Source organism: Xyrauchen texanus, chromosome 9 (assembly GCF_025860055.1).
Source record: "Xyrauchen texanus isolate HMW12.3.18 chromosome 9, RBS_HiC_50CHRs, whole genome shotgun sequence".
Lineage (NCBI taxonomy): Eukaryota > Metazoa > Chordata > Actinopteri > Cypriniformes > Catostomidae > Xyrauchen > Xyrauchen texanus.
In genome coordinates this window covers 22,943,574-22,964,031 of record NC_068284.1, presented here as the reverse complement: position 1 = coordinate 22,964,031, position 20,458 = coordinate 22,943,574, and the positions used below count along the sequence as shown (strand labels likewise).

At 39.6% G+C, this 20,458-nt stretch overlaps 1 protein-coding gene across 2 annotated transcripts; it reads left to right on the top strand.

The window, feature by feature from the left end:
* The first annotated feature begins 1,571 nt into the window (after nt 1-1,571).
* On the top strand, nt 1,572-16,817 carry LOC127649216 (anoctamin-8-like). Of its 2 annotated transcripts, XM_052134220.1 has the most exons (19): nt 1,593-1,669; nt 4,100-4,195; nt 4,305-4,479; nt 6,544-6,654; nt 7,469-7,601; nt 7,772-7,910; nt 8,008-8,104; nt 8,197-8,313; nt 10,247-10,374; nt 10,495-10,656; nt 10,740-10,892; nt 11,025-11,151; nt 11,313-11,368; nt 11,486-11,560; nt 11,677-12,300; nt 13,181-13,372; nt 13,471-13,602; nt 13,867-13,977; nt 14,124-16,817. In XM_052134220.1, exons 3-19 carry the CDS (start codon nt 4,461-4,463, stop codon nt 14,757-14,759), a joined length of 3,012 nt encoding a protein of 1,003 aa, XP_051990180.1. In that variant the 5' UTR covers nt 1,593-1,669; nt 4,100-4,195; nt 4,305-4,460; the 3' UTR covers nt 14,760-16,817. The 2 variants fall into 2 exon arrangements, with proteins under 2 accessions (XP_051990181.1, XP_051990180.1); XM_052134221.1 differs by lacking the exon at nt 4,100-4,195 and having other exon boundaries at nt 1,572-1,669.
* The last annotated feature ends 3,641 nt before the right edge of the window (nt 16,818-20,458 follow it).

Sequence of the window (20,458 nt, the reverse complement as noted above, 5' to 3'; positions counted from 1 at the left end):
GAAACCATGGCTGTTTGGCCATTTCGGTGCAACTAATAGAACCGTTTCCTTGTCCTCTCAGACTTTGCATATGGTAGAGTGGATCAAGCATACCGGAAACACATATTTGTTTTTCACTGGCCATTTGAGTGCCATTGCATCCCTTCCCAGCGGGGGCTTGGGAATTCGAATAACAGAGGGGATAGTGGGCATTCTACACTTAGGCAAATAGTTTGATTTCTGCTTTGCCGAATATTTCCCAACTCCTCAGTATAGTTTGAGGATGAAGTCTCCATTTGCCCGGTATCACCCCTTAGCATGACAGTAGACCCACAATGTAATTCAGGCAGCCTGGGACATATGTCACTCTCAGGGAGAGATGATGCTCGCTCCATAGGAGGGGTGACGCGTCATTCTCGACAGTGGCGGTGAACGAATCCTGCCTTTGCTGTTTATATATACCACAACTGTCATGTTGACTGAGCAAACCAGGACATGACAGCTCACTATTTCTGACTGAAAGCCTTTAAGGCTAGAATTACAGCCAATAGCTCTAAGCGGTTGATGTGCCACGCCCACCTCGCACCTGTCCAGGTGCCAAAAGTTGGGCATCCATTGCACACCGGCCCCCCCAACCTGTGTTGGAAGCATCCTTGCTCACCATTTTCTGCCTGACAACTTCGGACTTCGAGTATCAGAGGGGACAGTGGGTATTCTCCACTGAGTCAAATAGATCGATTTCTGCTTTGCCAGATATTTCCCAAATCCTCAATACAGTTTGAGTGTGAAGTCTCCTGAATTCTGCCTTGGCGGTATATATATGCCACAACTGTCATGTTGTCTGAGTGAACGAGGACATGACAGTTTGATATTTCAGACTGAAAAGCCTTTAAGGCTAGAAATACAGCCGATGGCGGATGGTGGATGCCACCGCCACAAATCGCAATGCTTTCTGAAACAAGTTTCAGTGGAAATGTTCTCCCCAGTTTGAACTGAGATGGACACTGTAAAATGGCTGAAGCAGAAAAACTGTGCTGGCATAAAAAAGCCTCTGATTGCGGCAGTAACAGCCAATTGTCGAGGTAGTTCAAGATGCGCATGCCGCTAAGTCTCAGAGGGGCGAGAACCACATCAATGCACTTTGGGAATGTACGAGGAGCCAAAGACAGTCCGAAGGGCAGGACTTTGAATTGATATGCTGTTCGTTATGAACTTTGTCAGAACAAGGGCGATTCATGAGAGAAACGACTTGAGACAATGTCCTTACAGTGAGGACAGTCTGTCTCCATGAGAGCTGACTCTGCGTGGGCGTGGCCCAGACAGAAAGCGCAGCTCTCATGCTTGTCTGACGGCGGAATGTGTCTCTCACACCAGGAACACTTACGGAACGACATTTTGAAAAAGACGCGAACACGTAAGTGGCTCTTCTAGATATGTAAATGTAAATCTAGATTTATATTTATATAACTTATATTTGTAACACACAAGTACAATTTTGCTTTAAAAGGATACTCTACACCTGCCGACGTGCTGTGGAGAATCAGGATACTGAGGTCCGTTCACCAACGAAGCATCAAGTGGCGAGGCGGAGTGATGTTCGCCGGAGCACTGCAGGGGAGTAGAGAGTCTTCTCGCTGCCGTGAAGATTCCGTCCGCTGACTGGTGAAGTTAGGGGGCTTCGAGACAAGAGGTAATCGCTGTCTTGAAGGAAGAAATTCTGAGGAAATGGTGTCTGTGCACCTGTTTTATAGCAGTCAGTTCGCGCCAAACCGAGTGGTTAGTTTCGTACCAAAACAGGCGGGGCTCAAACACCAAAGCCAATATTAGAATATTGCCGTTATTGTATAGAGGTTTCAAATAGGTCGTGTATGAAGGCACTCCCCATATGCGTTAGTAAATGCAATATCAAGAGGACTGAAGTCGTAAGAGAACGGTACTTTGCGAAAGAACAGAAAGACGTGCTTCTTAACTTCTGTTGTGCAGAGGATAGCGAGTCTTACTATATTGATGAAAAAGCGTTTATTACGTGTTTGTGACGTGCTGGTGTTCAATAATATGTTTGATTTTGCCTATAAAAGGTGACTGGTTTAGAAGACTCTTCGATAGGGCAGGTAAATAATTTATAACCAAAGTGTTCTAAATTTACATAACATTACATTTACATATTGCATATAATAAATGTTACTTTTCTGCCAAGGATCTCTCATTGTCCTTCATACCGGCAACCTAAATCCTTTAGGTTAATTAAAACTGTATAGCTTTTTGAGAAAATTGAAGGCAAAATCATCTCATAATTCAAAGTGCATCCTAGCACTTGCATCACTTCCACAAGTTCAAACACATCATAAAAAGCGTTCCTTTATAGGATGGTATTAATATAATTAAAGGAAAAATCACCCCAAAAATAAAATTTTGTCCAGGCACGTGGATCAGATATTCAAACACTCATGAAAAGTTTTCATGTTTTGAAGGGTTTCTTCAAACACACCATGCTTATTATAATATGAAATTGAAACTAATTTAATGTAGTATTGGACAAAATTACAGGGAAATACTCCTGACATCATACACAGAATGTATTGAGATGAACTTAAACTTTAAAGTTAGCCATCTAAATGAAAACCCAGCTACAACAAGTGACCGATCAGAGACATAAGGAAAGCAAGTTGGTAACACAAAGAATAATCAAAATGATGCAGTTGGAAGCGTGACTGAAAATGCGAGCAGCGCATTTGTAAGTCGTGATCACTGAATTCAAGCAGAGAATTTAATTAACAAAATATGCAGTTTATTTGAAGACTGTGTACATTTTGTCTTTGACATTTTTTCAGTTTCCGTTTGCTTTTATTCATTCTCAGTATATATTTTTATTTGTTTTTGGATTAGTTATGTTCAAAACAATTGACACAAAATTAATCCCATAGTTGCATTGCCTTTAAATTGTTTAACTTGTGTAAAACATTTTGTGAAGACTTCCACAAGCTGCTCACGATAAGTTGCTGGAATTTTGGCCCATTCCTCCTGACAGAACTGGTATAACTGAGTCAGGTTTGTATCGGTCTCCTTGCTCGCACATGCTTTTTCAGTTCTGCCCACAATTTTCTATCAGACTGAGGTCAGTGCTTTGTGATGGCCACTCCCACTTGACTTTGTTGATCATAAGCCATTTTGCCACAACTTTGAAGGTATACCCCAATCACTGACCATTTGGAAAACCCATTTGTGACCAAGCTTTAACTTAATTGCTGATGTCTTGAGATGTTGCTTCAATATATCCACAATTTTCCTTCCTCATCTATTTTGTGAAGTGCATCAGTCATTCCGGCAACAAAGCACCCCCACAACATGATGCTGCCACCCTCATGCTTCAAGATTGGGATGGTGTTCTAAAATTTTTGTTTCATCAGACCAGAGGAAATGTCTCCAAAAAGTAAAATCTTTGTCCCATGTGCATTTGCAAACTGTAGTCTGGCTTTTTTATGCCGGTTTTGGAGCAGTGGCTAAAAGAAAATTGGCCCCGGGGCCATCATAATCCGCCCCTGAATAAGCCTACTAACTGATAGTGACAGTTTGAATATATAATCAGTTTGAAATGACATAACCTACTATGTCAATATACTACTCTTACTATTTCTGTCTTATAAGAGTAAGAGTAGTATAGTATATGGCATTCCGAACGCAACATATATGTCTTTTGTTGACCATTTTTTTCTGAATTTCCCCAGTATCACTTTACAATGAGGTTACATTTGTAAACATTAGTTAACAACATTAGTCACCATTAACTAACAATGAAAAATACTTTTACAGCATGTATTATTCTTGTTTAATATTAATTTCAACATATAGAAACATATTTTTAAAATCAAAATGTTAACTTTAGTTAATGCACAATGAACTAACATGAACAAACAATGAACAATTGTATTTTTGTATTAACTTGCATTAACCAAAGATTAATATGCTGTAAAAATATATGGTTTATTGTTAGTTCATGATAACTAAAGCATTAACTAATGTTAACGAATGGAACCTAATTGTAAACTTATTGTGTAACTATTTCCCCCTCTGTGTTTATACACGAGATCTTTGCGCATTCTCTCTGATTTGTCTATTTCAGAACATCTAAAAATGATGCACCACACGTTGTGTAATTTTCCAGTCAACATGATACAGATGGTGCATAGTACAAGTTCCTGCCAAACAAAACAGAGAAGTAAAGCGAAATAATAGAGATTTAAGGCCAAATATGAATAAATATCATTTGAGCGTATATAGCGTCATGGACGATCTATACCAGTGTGTAATTTATGGTTTATTGGTAGGTCGATGGATTCTTTGCACCTGTTTGCATCAGAAGACTGGTCTCGCCGCTGGGGAAGCCTCGATAGACCCGCCGTGCGGTTTCTGCACCAGCGCACGGGACGACAGCAGCACAGATGACGTATTCATAAAGAACACCAAACCGAATACCAGACATTATGTCTTCGGCAGTATTAGGTGAGTGACGGTTGCATGTTTTGTCATTTAGCTGTCGTAGGAATGTTAAGACCACCGAGAACAAAAAATCTCACTGTTTGCTTATCGCCGTGTTGTTGCGTTTATAACCTAGCCTACTGTAGAACAGAACGCATCCGAATTCTAAAGGTTGCCTGATATTTGTCCAGTAAACATTATTTACCTATTCGCTGTTGCCATTGTCTGTAACTGTTCGATGTAGGTGCTTCACCTGTATATATAGCCTAGTGCGTACATTTTATACTTACTGATCATTTTTTTGTTATTTGCTCACTCATTATTTCATCCAAACATTTGTACTTGAATAACCCACATATTATTTCAGGCAATACCTTTATCATTCAATGTAGGCATTTGTCCCATAAAACCTTTTATGCCTTAAACAAGCTCCAGAAGACAAAACTCCACCCTTAATGTTAATTTATATTTGGAAGCAGTCACTCAGTTACAGTTGTGCAATAAAGAGATTTTATAGCTGCAAAACAAATTAAATGCATATATTGATAATGCCACAGTTCAATACATTAAGACCCTATCATGCAATTCTAACTGAGATATTAACTGTGAATAAGACTGAAGAACACTCTTATTTGTGACATCTGTTTAGTTCCTCTTTCTAACCTACTCTTGTCATAATCAGGCAAATGGAGACTTTGTGTGTGTGTGTGTGTGTGTGTGTGTGTGTGTGTGTGTGAGCGTGTATTTATCACTTTGTGGGGACCAAATGTCCCCATAAGGATAGTAAAACCCGAAATTTTTGACCTTGTGGGGACATTTTGTCGGTCCCCATGAGGAAAACAGCTAATAAATCATACTAAATTATGTTTTTTGAAAATGTAAAAATGCAGAAAGTTTTCTGTGAAGGTTAGGTTTAGGGGTAGGGTTAGGTTTAGGGGATAGAATATAAAGTTTGTACAGTATAAAAACCATTATGTCTATGGAAAGTCCCCATAAAACATGGAAACACAACATGTGTGTGTGTGTGTGTGTGTGTGTGTGTGTGTGTGTGTTTACAAACTCAGGCATTACATTTTTCTTTGCAGAAAAGCTGCTATAGTAAATGTTACAGCTTAAAACTACTTCTCATTTTCTTCACACTTCACTCAACTGTAACTTAAAAAGAGCACACTTTGTGACACAATGGTAACAAAACTGTGGTAACACAGATAATCTATACTTGCTTCAGTAAAATGAGCACTTCCACACAAGGAATGCAAAGTTTAACCTAATGGCAATCGAAAATAAAGGGGCATCTTGAAAAGAGTTTTATATCCCCATTATAAATTGTTATTCTGATTTGGTAAATTAGAGATAGCTCTGTTATACATTTGGCAGAAAGATACTCCACACCGACACATGCAACAGCATAACTGAGGTAATATCGTACTATTGGACAATAAGATGTGATCTGTTGTCATGCAATTTTAAGGAGTGAGACTTGTTTCTGTGGAAGTGTGTGATGAATTGAAATGTCGGTTTGGTTTGATCAGACTAGGTGATTGCTGAAATGTAAATTTGAAGTGTGTTGGGATGGTGCATGCAGATGTTTCAGTGGTCATATATTTTTAACAATCCAAGAACTACCAAGAAAATCTAGACAGCTCCTTATTGATACTGTTTATTCTGTGTTCATTTTTTTCTGCCAAATATATCCTTTGGAATAATGATTTAAATTCAATACAATGGTTGTTCTTTTTATAGTAACAATGGTAAATCTTTACAATTAGGTTCCATTTAATAACATTAGTTAACAACATTAGATAACATGAACTAACAATGAACACTAGATTACAGCATTTACTAATCTTGGTTCATTTTAGTTACAACATAAATACTAATACATTAGTTAACATTAGTTAATGCACTTTGAACTAACAATGAACAATTGTATTTTTATTAAGTAAAATTAAGTAAGATTAATAAATGCTGTAAAAGTATTGTTTATTGTTTGTTCATGACACCTAATGCAATAACTAATGTTAACTAATTGAACCTTATTGTAGTGTTACCATTATGATAATATTTCCTGTCCTCTTTCAACCACAGAGAAATTACTCAGAGGTCGTCTCTTTCATGCCAGACAGTATATCATGAGGCATAAATCCAAGATCACAATGGCACCTGCTGAAAACTGTGATGTACTAATGACTTTCCCAGGTGCATACTTTTACTTTTGTTTGTTTTCCCTAATGCACTTATTGAAAACTATAAATGTATGTTCATCATATATGAGGTTTAAATATGAGTATTATCTAAATGAATAACAATATATGACAACATTTGTTGTCTTAAAATATGTATGTTATTTGTTATACCATAGATCACTTTTACCATAAACACTCACTGAGCTTTATTAGGAACACATGTACATCTACTTTTTCAAGCAGTTATCTAATCAGCCAATCATGTGGCACCAGTGCAATGCATAAAATCCTTCAGATATGGGTCAGGAGCTTCAATTAATGTTCATACCAACCATCAGAGTGGGGAAAAAAATATCAGTGATTTAGACTGTGGCATGATTGTTGGTGCCAGACGGGCTAGTTTAAGTATTTCTGTAAGTACTAATCTCCTGGGATTTTAACATACAACAGAGTCTCTAGATTACTCAGAAAGGTGACACAAGAAAAAAACATCCAGTGAGCAGCAGTTCTGCGGACAGAAATGCCTTGTTAATGAGAGAGGTCAACGGAGAATGTCCAGACTGGTTGGAGCTGATAGAAAAGCTATGGTAACTCAGATAACCACTCTGTACAATTGTAGTGAGCAGAATAGCATCTCAGAGTGCACAACATGTCGAACCTTGAGGTGGTTGAGCTACAACTGCAGAAGACCACGCCGGGCACTTTATTAGGACCATAGTGTTCCTATAAAGTGCTCAGTGAGTGTATAGAATAATAAAGGGTCAATTTAATATAAAAAAAAAATCTACTAAGGAAAATATTTAAGCATATTATCATCTATTCCACAGAGAGCACAGACGACCATACGCTGTTATGGTTACTTAACCAAATCCGTCTGGGAATTCCACAAATCAGAGTCCAGATTCGGCAGCATAAATACACTCACAACTCTGCATTCTTTATTACCTCAGCCTTTGAGAAGTAAGGCACAGCAGAGAACCTACTTCACTCTAAAATTATCTCACCACAGTTATTCTATTTATTTTTTTCTTCATTTAAACCACTAGCTTATAAAATGTCTGAAATGTTTGACGGATGGTCACTGTGTCTTAAACAAATACAGCAGCAGAATCATGGTTCCTTTTTTTAAGCTTGTTGCGTGGAGCTGAACAGATGGGCATGCAAAAGACAGTGAAGGCACGCTATGGAGGTGGCACTCGCAGGTTTTCATGTGAGGAGGATGACATTTATGAGAACATAGAGAGTGAGCTGTGTTTTTTCACATCACAGGTGCGCTTTTATCAACCCTGTCTTACAGTCTTCTCATGTGACATTCAGTCATTAAATGTCTATTAATATTATGTTTTTTCTCTTGTTATGTCTCTAGGAGCGTCAGAGTATTATCAAATATTGGCTGGACAATCTGCGGGCCAAACAGGGCGAAGCTCTTCATAACATTCACTTCCTGGAGGGTCAACCAATCAGTAGATATTTCCATATTTCTCTGTTGAAACATTGTTGTTTCAGTTTATAATTCAATCAGAATCTGAATTTTGTGTGTATTTATCTTTTGCAGTACCAGAGCTTATATTGAGGGGTGCAATTCTTCAAATATTTCCCCTTCATGAGCAGAGAATTATAAATCAGTTGATGACGTCCTGGGTTCAGGCAGTCTGTGAGAAGCAACCCTTAGGTGAGAACTACTATGTTTTCCCCAGCATGCACAAGAGTAGACTAACTTCTAGTTATTCTGAAATGGCTGATGCTTTTCAGTGGTTGTGTAATTTGATTCCTTCAAGGTTCTTCCTTTAGCAAACAAAGTTATGTGTATCTTTCTTCTTTATTTTGTGCTGACCGAGAAGCTCTTAGCAAATATGAAGCGCTGCAGTATACATTTTGAATACAAAGTCAGTCAAAACAATGTTATGTATCACTTTTTTCATTCTTCTGGTTATGCACTGTTTTTAAAAAGACAATTCTTTGGAAACAGAGGTCACACCTCTGCAACAAAGATGGCAAAACAGATTATGAAGTGCTACAGTATAAATGTTGATGTCACGCGCACAAGAAGAGACAGTCACAATGTTGAATAAAAACAGCTTTATTCGAAAAAACAGGCAACAGTACAAAAAGGGCAAATCCAGTGAAGAGTCGTCAAGGGGGAGCGTGAGGTCGAAGCCGGGGAATCAGAATATAACAAAGGGCAAATCCAGTGAAGAGTAGTCGGGGGAAGCGTTAGGTCGAAGCCGGGAAATAGATAAACAACTAGACGGGACTAGCGAGAGGAAAAGACAAAACTAGGGGAACCCTGGAAGACTCGGGAGACGAAGCCCTGAGAGGCTTGAGAGGGGGAGGAGCCCTGGAAGACTCGAGAGACGAGGCCCTGAGAGGCTCGAGAGGATGAGGAGCCCTGGAAGACTCGAGAGACGAAGCCCTGAGAGGCTTGAGAGGGGGAGGAGCCCTGGAAGACTCGAGAGACGAAGCCCTGAGAGGCTTGAGGGGGGGAGGAGCCCTGAAAGACTCGAGAGACGAAGCCCTGAGAGGCTCGAGAGGAGGAGCCCTGGGAGGCTCGAGAGGAGGAGCCCTGGGAGGCTCGAGAGGCGGGGCCCTGGAGGATTCTGAGGGGCGAGCAGAGGCTGGCCGAGCCATGGAAGACTCTGAGGGCCGAGCAGAGGCCGGCAGAGCCGTGGAAGACTCAGAGGGAACCTCTGCGGTCTTGAGCACAAGACGAGACTGGGGAGAAGGGGCCTTCTTCCTTCTCTTACTCCTTCGGCCAACAGGAAACGTGGCCATGGGGACGGTCGAGGCTACAGGCGCTGGCTCTGGGACGGTTGAGGCCACAGGCGCTGGCTCGCCGACCGTGGCAGGCATCGGCGCCGGCTCGCTGGCCGTGGCAGGCATCGGCGTGGGCTCGCTGGCCGTGGCAGGCATGGGTGCTGGCTCAATGGCCGTGGCAGGCTTCGAGGCTGGGGCCGTGGCGTGGAACTCTGGTTCAGAGTCTGCCTCCCCCACAGTAAATGAGGAACCAGTGAACAGTAGGGCGAGGTCAATAAACTGAGCCAGGTCGAGGGAGCAGTGACCACCAGGCATAAATGATGAGGTTGGCTCATTCAGTCCACATTGAAAAATGTCCTTTAGAGCCACCTCATCGAAGTTCACCTGGTTAGCCAGGGCACAAAAATCAACCACGTAGGCCTCCAAGGGTTGACTCCCCTGACGCAAAACCAAGAGTCGGGCTGCTGGCTCCATAATGTTAAGGGCAAGGTTATGGGTTCTACAACCGCTGCCCTGCATAAACAACCCTTGGCAAGCGCCCGAAGAGCCATCAAACCTCTCAGGGGGTTGAAGGCTTACGGCGCTCGGGGATGTGTTGGGAGCATAAATGACGAAGCGAGCGTGTGAGCTCGGGGGGCGAGCGTGTGAGCTCGGGGGGCGAGCGTGTGAGCTCGACGAAGTGAGCGTGAGCTCGGGGGGCGAGCGTGTGAGCGCGGGGAGTGAGGTTCGTGACAGTTGAACACAAAGTCAGTCAGTAAAATGTTATGTGTAACCTTTTCATTCTACTGGTTTTATTGTTTGTTTGTTTTTGTAGATTTTTTCTGATCATTTTGTTCTCCTGCTCTTGACAGATGATATCTGTGATTATTTTGGTGTGAAGATCGCCATGTACTTTGCATGGTTGGGGTTTTACACCAACTCTATGCTATACCCAGCAGTGATTGGCTTTCTACTCTGGATCTTTGCAGAGTCTGATCAGGCAGGTTTTTGTGTTGGTATCACACCTGTAAATAGTATAGAACTGTAGGTACACATTCTTCATATGCTTATGACAGTGGCATGGTTTTATTACCAAACATTTTCTTTTTTTAACATGCAGGCAAGTCAGGATATTTGCTGTGTGGTATTCGCCATTTTCAATGTGGTGTGGGCAACACTGTTCCTGGAGAGATGGAAGCGGCGGGAAGCAGAATTAGCATATAAGTGGGGCACACTGGACACCCCTACAGAGTCACTGGAGGAACCCCGTCCACAGTTTTGGGTGTGTTTTGTGTATCATTGGCTTTGATTTATCTCCACCAGTAGTATGTCTCGTATAACATTACTTTCTAACATGTTAATCAGGGTGTTAAACGCCGCAGCCCAGTGACAGATTGTGAAGAGTTTTTCTACCCACCCTGGAAGAGGAGAATGTTCTGCTGGTTTGTCAGCTTACCTATCTGCATCCTGTGTCTCTGCTTCGTCTGCTTGGCCATGTTTGTCTGCCTGGAACTTCAAGTAAGGACTTTTGTCTTTTGTTACAATGCATACAACAACAGCTTGTTTCATTTTACTTCTGCAGTATTGTTTTTGAGCTGTCAGATATGTTGCATTACTTCTTATTTAGTCTTTATGTTGTTTCTTTTACAGGAATTTGTAATGGAAACAAAAGAGTTGCCAAGCATCTGCCGATTTATTCCTAAACTTTTGCTGGCTATAACTGTTACTGTATGTGATGAAGTGTACAAGAAAATAGCTCTCTGGCTCAATGATCAGGGTAAGGTCCATTCAGCCTCTAAATATACCATAAAGTGCATATTTGGCATTTCATAAGACAAAATGTGGGTATTTCTTTTCAAGCCCTTTTAGCCCAAAACATATATGTGGTCATGGGATATATTGTAGCCTTAATTTTTCTTTTAAATTTATCTTAAACAGAAAATTACAGACTTCAGAGCACGTATGATAATAATCTCATCCTCAAGACTGTTTTTGTAAGTTTAATGGTTTAATTTATTTAGTGTATCACCATATTGACAACACTGTGTACTTCATGAATTAATGTTTGTTTGTGTCATTAATGGTTAAAGTTTGTGTCCTTCATTTTAAAGTTTCAGTTCATAAATTCTTACCTCAGTCTTTTCTACATTGGATTTTATCTCAAAGATATGGAGCGGTTAAAAGAGGTAATGTACAGGCTACAGAATAATATCTATGTGTTATATAAAATATTCATAACACCTGCAAAAAACATTCTGCTCATAACCACCACCGGCAAAATATTACTCACTTCAATTTACAGATGCTGGCCACATTGTTGATCTTTCGCCAATTTCTACAAAACATCAAAGAAGTGTTACAGCCGTATCTTTATGAGCACCACAAATTAGGGGCCCTGAGGATGTTATCTGACTTAATTCACACCAAGGTCTTGAACTATAGCAATTTGATAATGCAAAGGATGCGACGGACTTGCCAAGCCAGTCTTGATGTGAACAAAAGTGGCTCATCTCCAGACCAATCAGAGAAAACAGAAAGGAGAAGTTTGATTGGCAGCTACAAAGTTCCCAAAACAGAGGAAGCAGATGATGCTGGTCTAAAGCAAAGGAAGGTCAGCTTCACCGAGAAAGTGGAATACAAAGACCAAGTTGTGGAAGCACCAACACAGGGCAGATTACTAGACGATGGTAGTCCTACTCTTGTTGTTGAAGGAATGGATCCATCTTCAATATTTGATATGTGTGATGATGATGAGAATGTCAAGGAAACTGTGAGTAAACTGCAAGGGCCTCAAAGGAGAAAGACCACATGTGCAGGAGACAACCACAGTATGGACAAAAAAAAATCCTGGATGGACCCTCCAGAAGAGACTGGGTCTACTGTTTTGACCCAACCTGAGATTGAAAGTTGCATGCTAACTTATGAGGTTTGTGCCCCTCCTGATGACATTGGTCATAATATATACAGTATATACTATACTAATATAGTAGATATATTGATATTTGCAATAAGTGCAACTCAGTGTAAATAGTAATACTGTTAGATAGTATTTGCACCCCTAATTAAATACTAACATACAGTATAGTGGCATCACTGCAGCATATTTATTATGTTTATTTAGAGTCCCACAGACACACCTACCCCTAAACCTAACCTTCCCTTACAAAAATTAACCATGGTTTTACCACAGTAACCAAAGTTTCACCATGGTATTTTGTAGTAAAATCATAGTAAACACAAAAATTTTTCATGGCTACTATATTAACACTATATTACGGTAGTAACACCATGGTTAATTGCATTAAAACTGTGGCTTCCACCCAAAAAACGTGGCTACAATAATATTACTAATGTAAAAAAAAGGTTAATTTTGGATCAAACCTTCAACTTTCAACTCCCCAACTGTCACTCAGGGGCGGCTGTGGCTCAGGTGGTAGAGCGGGTTGGCCGCTGATCGCAGGGTTGGCAGTTTGATTCCTGGCCCACATGACTCCACATGTCGAAGTGTCCTTGGGCAAGACACTGAACCCCAAATTGCTCCCAATGGCAGGATAGTGCCTTGCATGGCAGCTCTGCCGTCATTGGTGTGTGTGTGTGTGTGTGAATATGGGTGAATGAGACACAGTGTAAAGCACTTTGAATACCGTTAAGTTTAAAAAAGCACAATATCACTGTGAGAAAATCAACCTTATTTTCAATTTTATTTATTATTATAAGTAGTATTAAATGAAAATATTTAGAGTGGAAACTGATGCACATTGCAGGTTTACAAAAGTTCTTCAAAGATTAATTTTTTTGACTTGCAGGATACTCTTCAAGATTACCAGGAGATGTTCATACAGTTTGGCTACGTTGTGCTCTTCTCATCTGCATTTCCTTTGGCGGCCATGTGTGCCCTTATAAATAACATTGTAGAGATCCGAAGTGATGCCTTAAAACTTTGCTCAGGCCTCCAGAGGCCCTTTGGTCAAAGGGTAGAAAACATTGGACAATGGCAGGTCTGTAGACCTATTTAATTGAATCATAACGCATCACATTTTTAGATTGTTGAACTTGTTTCTGTATGTTCTGTTACTTGTGGTTGTCCTTTGAACAGACTGCAATGGAGGCTATGGGTCTGATTGCTATAATTGTGAACTGTTACCTTATTGGCCAATGTGGACAGCTAAAACGACTCTTCCCCTGGTTGAGTCCTGAAATGGCCATTGTCTCTGTTGTATTACTAGAGGTAAGGGACAAGTAACATACTTAAAGGTTAGAATTATATAATTATTTACTCACCCTCATTTTGTTCCAAACTTGTATGACTTTCTTTCTTCAGTGGAAAATACTGGCTGACAGCCTTAGTCCCAAATCAGTTTTATTATATGGAACAAAGAGCAGCATTAACATTCTTTGAATTTCTCCTCTTGTGGTCCATGGCTAAACTGTATATAACTAATAATGTGCAGTAAATTTAATGTAACATTTCCTTCTACTTTGTGGATTTCAGCACTTTGTCATTTTGCTCAAATATGTCATTCATATTGCAATTCCTGATATTCCAAGCTGGGTGGCAGATGAGATGGCCAAACTTGAATACCAGAGAAGAGAAGCTCTCAAGGTAACTTAGCAGGCAACATATTACATGTTTAGCATAAGCTAACAATACCCCAAAAATTATTATTACTTGTCTATAAGCAGAAAAACTAAATCTTGGTATGGTGAGTAAAACTGGCTTAGTAATTGCTGGAGGTGTGCATTTTTTAGAAACATGAACACCTGGCTCAGCAGCACCAGCAGCAGCAACGGAGGAAGAATGAAGAAGAGGAGGAGCATCAAAAAATGGCAGAGGAATTGGCACGACAAGAGAGCGAACAAGACAAATCAGATCCCAATGGAGGTGAAGATCATCACAATGAGAAAAGTATAGGAACCAAGTTCAGCTCTGGAGGAGATAAGCCCAAGAGACCCAGCTCAATTTTAGGCAACAATAATGTTATGAAACTTAAACAAAAAATCCCTCTTCAGGGTAAATTCACCTCCACCACTTCTCCAAGTGGCGAGGCCAAACTTCCTGGTTTTCTAAAGTACCTCAAGTCTCCGGAGTTCAAAAAGGAAGCAGCTATGGCAGTTGTGCCAGCAGCTACACATGTGAGCCAAGAGAAATCACAGTCTCCTAGCAAATCATTCAACCCAGGAAAACTGTTCAACTTTGGAAAAGAAAATCTGTGTACTGGTGCTGGTTCTGATCAACAAGCAAAACTAGAAGATGCATCCAGGTCCTCTTATGCACAACTCACAAATAATGACCAAATTCCTTCATCAGAAGAGCTTCCATCTTCTGAGTTTGAAAAAGGCAAGACCACTGACTCTGGTAGTAGTAATCCTTCAAAAAAACAGTGAATGAGGTAGTGATACAGCTCAATATATAGCACTGATTCTGATGCTTATCATTTGCTTAAATGCAATAAAGCAACCATGTAGCAAGCAGAACTGCATGTCAAAGATGACTTAATTTGAATACAGTATATTAATCTGAACTCTTCATATCCTTATCCCAGAAGGAGGCACGCTAGATCACCTGCATGATAAAATCAACTTCGGCATGGGAAGAGCAAAAGTTCGAATGAGCACTGTAATCATACAAAATTTATAGATTTTCTAATTTTCTATGCATTATTATTTTTGTTACTTGAAATAACATATACTATAAATATATAATTGTCCTGGCTGATTTTGATCTTATCATGAGTGAACCAATAATGCAATAAAACACGAGGAAGTACTGTGGGATTTCTTTTTTTAATTATTATTATTAAATGCTATATCAGACCCCATGTTCAGCATTCTAATCATTGATTATTTCCAAGTATGTTTTTACAATTCCAATATCATCTTGAATAGTTTTTAATAGAATATTATTATTTATAACTGCAATTTAGTTATTGATGAGGGAGGGTGTGAACACCCAGTATTCAGATGTGCATAATTATAGGCAGCTTTCTTACTACAGGTAAAATGGGACAAAATCTAAAATTATGATCAGAAGAATACAACACTCTTAACACTCTACACACTATTGCAATTGGTAAAAACAGCCATTTGTCATATGTTAGAAACCTCTCAAAGAGTAGAGTAAAACCAGGCTATTGGTTTTACTCACAGACAAAAAATATTGAGAGCACATGTCTTTGACGTTTATGTATCATGTGAACAGGTGTTGCTAATATGTCAGGTTTTCGCTTATAACTTCACAATAAATGAACAGAAATAAAATATCACATACCACTAATTAGAGGAGGCCATTATCTTTCAAACGAGCACACACACACACACACACACACACGTTAATTGGATGCATAGATCATTAGATAACTGATATGAAGCACACTTCACACAGCATCTATATATATGGCATCTGGCTGAAAACACGTTAGCTTTCCTGGATCAGATTAGGTCAGTGGAAATGTGTATTATGATATCTTTTGGCACTTTTCCACTGCACGTTACGGTTTGACACGCCTCAACTCTACTCGCTTTACTTTTCTGAGCTGGCATTTCCATTGCAGTTTAGTGCCTCCTTAGTGTAGGTGGGATTATAGGCTGATCGTCATAGTTGCGCCGCCTCTACTGCCGTGACATATCTTAAACACGACACAAACTGACAAAACCAGTAACACAATCGCTAGCTGTTACCTACTAGCTCATTGTGCTGCGTAAAGCAGTTGTTGCATGGTGATTTTACACCAGTGTAACAGTTAAATTGGCCTGGTTGTTTTAGAAGCAAGCTTCCAGTAGCTGGTCAACTAAATAAAGTGAAGCTTTCAAGCAGAGTATAGAGTTAACGTAACAAAACATACCATCCTCCATCGTGTGCGGCCAACAGCTGAGACACATCCTGAGAGACTTTTTCATTTCGCTCATCGCTAACGAGTGGACCGTCTGCACCTCCTTTATTGACCAAGGCGTGGTTTTGCGCACAGCCATTTCTTTTTTCACAATTAGAAATTTGGGTAAACAAATGATACTGTTATCGCTGTTGCTATCTTTAAAACTAGCGGATTGATGTTGTGTGTCAGAAATCCAGTGACGCAGGTAGTGACGATTCTCCCTGACCAATCAGTGATCTGCAGGATTTTGACATCACATTAAGTATCGGCTCGGCTCACTTGGAACCTTGACCGAGGTGGTGGTATTAAAAAAGTATCAGGTTCCAGGGACTATCTACAGTGGAAAACCCCCAAAAAGCGAGCAGAGTCGAGTTGAGTCAAATTGTACCGTGCAGTGGGAAAGCCCCATTAGAATGCTAAACCAATTGAACTGGGTTCATCCATATTTGGGCAGAGAGACATGTGATTGTTTCGCTTACATCAAGCCATCAGGAGAGGGCACCAAGTACATGACTCTGACTCAATGAGCCAAATGTTCTCATTCTGTGAAATCTCATGAATAAAATCATGTCTGCATGCTATGCAAACCTTCAGTGTTGTGTTTGCATGTGCAATTATTTCTTATGTACGATTATTATGTTGTATTTGTTTGGAAAAGCTTTTGGACACTTTGAGACATTTTTGTACTCTTGCAAAATAATTTTGTGTAATGTTATAACTTTTGATTGCTTTGTTGAATCAACACAATATTTTACTCAGTTACAGGTGACATGATTGGGAACAAATCAAAAGCAGTATTTCAGAGTGATCTTATTTACACCCCTACAACAGAAAGGTTTTTTTTTGGCTCTTTTTTTCTCCAGCAGTTTCTTAGGCTAAGAATTTATCATAATCTATATCATTAAACAATCAAAAAAGTTTTCTTTACAACAATACCACATTTTTTCTTTTTTTTTTACTTGATTTAAGTCTTTATTTTGGGTATGCCACTGAAACTGGATATCTTTAAAACACCCTAAGAGCTTAAAGGGTTAAAATGTCAATAGTACTGAGGTGTGACCACAAGACAAATATATACTTTATATTAATTGTTAGGAGTCGCAAAAATGCGTTGAGAAGTGCAAATGTCTCCAAACTTAAAAGGTGCTTGACTGAGAGAAGACTGAAATACAGTCTTTTCACAGAGATTGCTGTGGGTTGTTATCATTAATGATGAGCTTGTTGGACCTTTTCGGGTTGAAAATACTAATACTAGCGCCTGGAAGACACTTTCTTCGACCACTGGTACAAGAAGAATTGATGAACATGATCTTCGTGCAGGATAATGCTCCTTCACATGCATCAAATTACTGATTGGCCCCATTCCACACCTGAATTTTACCGAATTGAGTACTTGTGTGCCCTTGGAAAACATGAGATTTACAGTGAGAAAACAATCCACATTTTTGAATGACATATGGGAGGCTGTGGTGGCTGCCTTAGCTAAAATTGGTTGAGAAAACATCACAAAACTGACAAACTCTTCAGATAGGTGGTTCTTGAATGCTAGTGAAAAGAAGTGTGGTTGTATTGCCCACTGAATACCTTGAAATGCCCAAACTGCTGTGTTATGTTATTTACTAAAAACCTACTTTTTTACTCTTTTAAGGTTAGCGGAGAAAAAAATAGTGTTACCTAGTTGCCTAATATTTGAGCACACTAATATTTGAAAAAATTGCTTCAACTCCCCTGAGAAACACAACACTTGCTTTCTCTTTCTTAAATATTCAGTTTTGATACAAAATACATTTTAGGAATCACTGACAGCATTGTACCTGTTTAACAGAAAACTTAATAATGAGAAATACCAACTTCCTAATTATTCTGCACATAGTGCAATACTACTTCTTCCATATGAATAAATGCAAAAAAAATAAAAGATGATACTACAAGTCTGGTAACAATTTACAAGAAGGTTTCATTTGTTAACATTAGTAAATGCATTAGGTAGCATAAACAATACACTCACCTAAAGGATTATTAGGAACACCTGTTCAATTTCTCATTAATGCAATTATCTAATCAACCAATCACATGGCAGTTGCTTCAATGCATTTAGGGGTGTGGTCCTGGTCAAGACAATCTCCTGAACTCCAAACTGAATGTCAGAATGGGAAAGAAAGATGATTTAAGCAATTTTGAGCATGGCATGGTTGTTGGTGCCAGACGGGCCGGTCTCAGTATTTCACAATCTGCTCAGTTACTGGGATTTTCACGCACAACCATTTCTAGGATTTACAAAGAATGGTGTGAAAAGGGAAAAACATCCAGTATGCGGCAGTCCTGTGGGCAAAAATGCCTTGTTGATGCTAGAGGTCAGAGGAGAATGGGCCGACTGATTCAAGCTGATAGAAGAGCAACTTTGACTGAAATAACCACTCGTTACAACCGAGGTATGCAGCAAAGCATTTTTGAAGCCACAACACGCACAACCTTGAGGCGGATGGGCTACAACAGCAGAAGACCCCACCGGGTACCACTCATCTCCACTACAAATAGGAAAAAGAGGCTACAATTTGCAAGAGCTCACCAAAATTGGACAGTTGAAGACTGGAAAAATGTTGCCTGGTCTGATGAGTCTCGATTTCTGTTGAGACATTCAGACGGTAGAGTCAGAATTTGGCGTAAACAGAATGAGAACATGGATCCATCATGTCTTGTTACCATTGTGCAGGCTGGTGGTGGTGGTGTAATGGTGTGGGGGATGTTTTCTTGGCACACTTTAGGCCCCTTAGTGCCAATTGGGCATCGTTTAAATGCCATGGCCTACCTGAGCATTGTTTCTAACCATGTCCATCCCTTTATGGCCACCATGTACCCATCCTCTGATGGCTACTTCCAGCAGGATAATGCACCATGTCACAAAGCTCGAATCATTTCAAATTGGTTTCTTGAACATGACAATGAGTTCACTGTACTAAAATGGCCCCCACAGTCACCAGATCTCAACCCAATAGAGCATCTTTGGGATGTGGTGGAACTGGAGCTTCGTGCCCTGGATGTGCATCCCACAAATCTCCAGCAACTGCAAGATGCTATCCTATCAATATGGGCCAACATTTCTAAAGAATGCTTTCAGCACCTTGTTGAATCAATGCCACGTAGAATTAAGGCAGATCTGAAGGCGAAAGTGGGTCAAACACAGTATTAGTATGGTGTTCCTAATAATCCTTTAGGTGAGTGTATATTTGTAACATAATTGATTGATCTTTGTTAATGTTAAAAAATACAATTGTTTATTGTTAGTTCATAGTGCATTAACTAATGTTAACAAATACAATCTTTGATTTTAAATATGTATTAGTATATGTTGAAAGTAACATTAACTACGGTTAACACATGCTTAATAAGTATTGTTCATTGTAACTACTGTTAACAAATGGAACCTTATTGTAAAGTGTTACCACACATATTAACAAATGTAGTTTATTATTATAATTTAATAACTGCTTTTAACTGTATTTCCTGTTACTAAATGGATTAAATTCATTATGTGTGCATTATAAAACATCCAAATATTGGGTACAATGAGACAATTCTCTGATCCATTGAGTTTATCACTCAAACCCTGTGACTATTATCATGAAATAGATGTGTGAAAAATTAATAGATACATGATGAAATTCTATATTAAAGAAATGGCATTTATTTAACAAAGTTCATGCAGACAGTCCATTGGTGCTACCAAGTATTCCTTTCATTAATACATTTTTTGACAACAACTTTAAATATAAACCAATAACTCGAAAACTGAAAAGCTAACATTCACTACAAAGCAACTGTTTGGTATGGAGTCTCAATGCGTAAGGGACTTTCGCCCTTTGAGCATTCGGCGCAGGATTACTTCGATGCCACCCACAGTGCTAATTCTTTTGATCCAACCATGGGTCCTCTTTCGTTTGATGTTCTTTGGCTGATATTCTGTCCCACGTTTGCCTGTACGGACCTGTTGATAGTGCTGAGGTGGTTGCTGGAAAACACAGGCTCCCTCTGCTTTGCCATTCAGTGTTCCATGCAAGAAAGTTCGCTGGTCAGCTCCTGTACTTGGTTGAATCAAAGAACTGATAGAGCATAGTTGATAACAGCTGAACACAGTAGGGTGTGTGCCATTACTCCTGGAAGATAATTATAATTTAAGTAATTCATATTGACAAGTAAAATAGCATTACAGTA

Excerpts from the sequence above, each read along its gene's own strand:
- LOC127649216 (XM_052134221.1), top strand. Across the intron at positions 11,369-11,485 it reads TCATCCTCAAGACTGTTTTT|TTTCAGTTCATAAATTCTTA; the intron begins GTAAGTTTAATG and ends TTCATTTTAAAG. Across the intron at positions 12,301-13,180 it reads GTTGCATGCTAACTTATGAG|GATACTCTTCAAGATTACCA; the intron begins GTTTGTGCCCCT and ends TTTGACTTGCAG.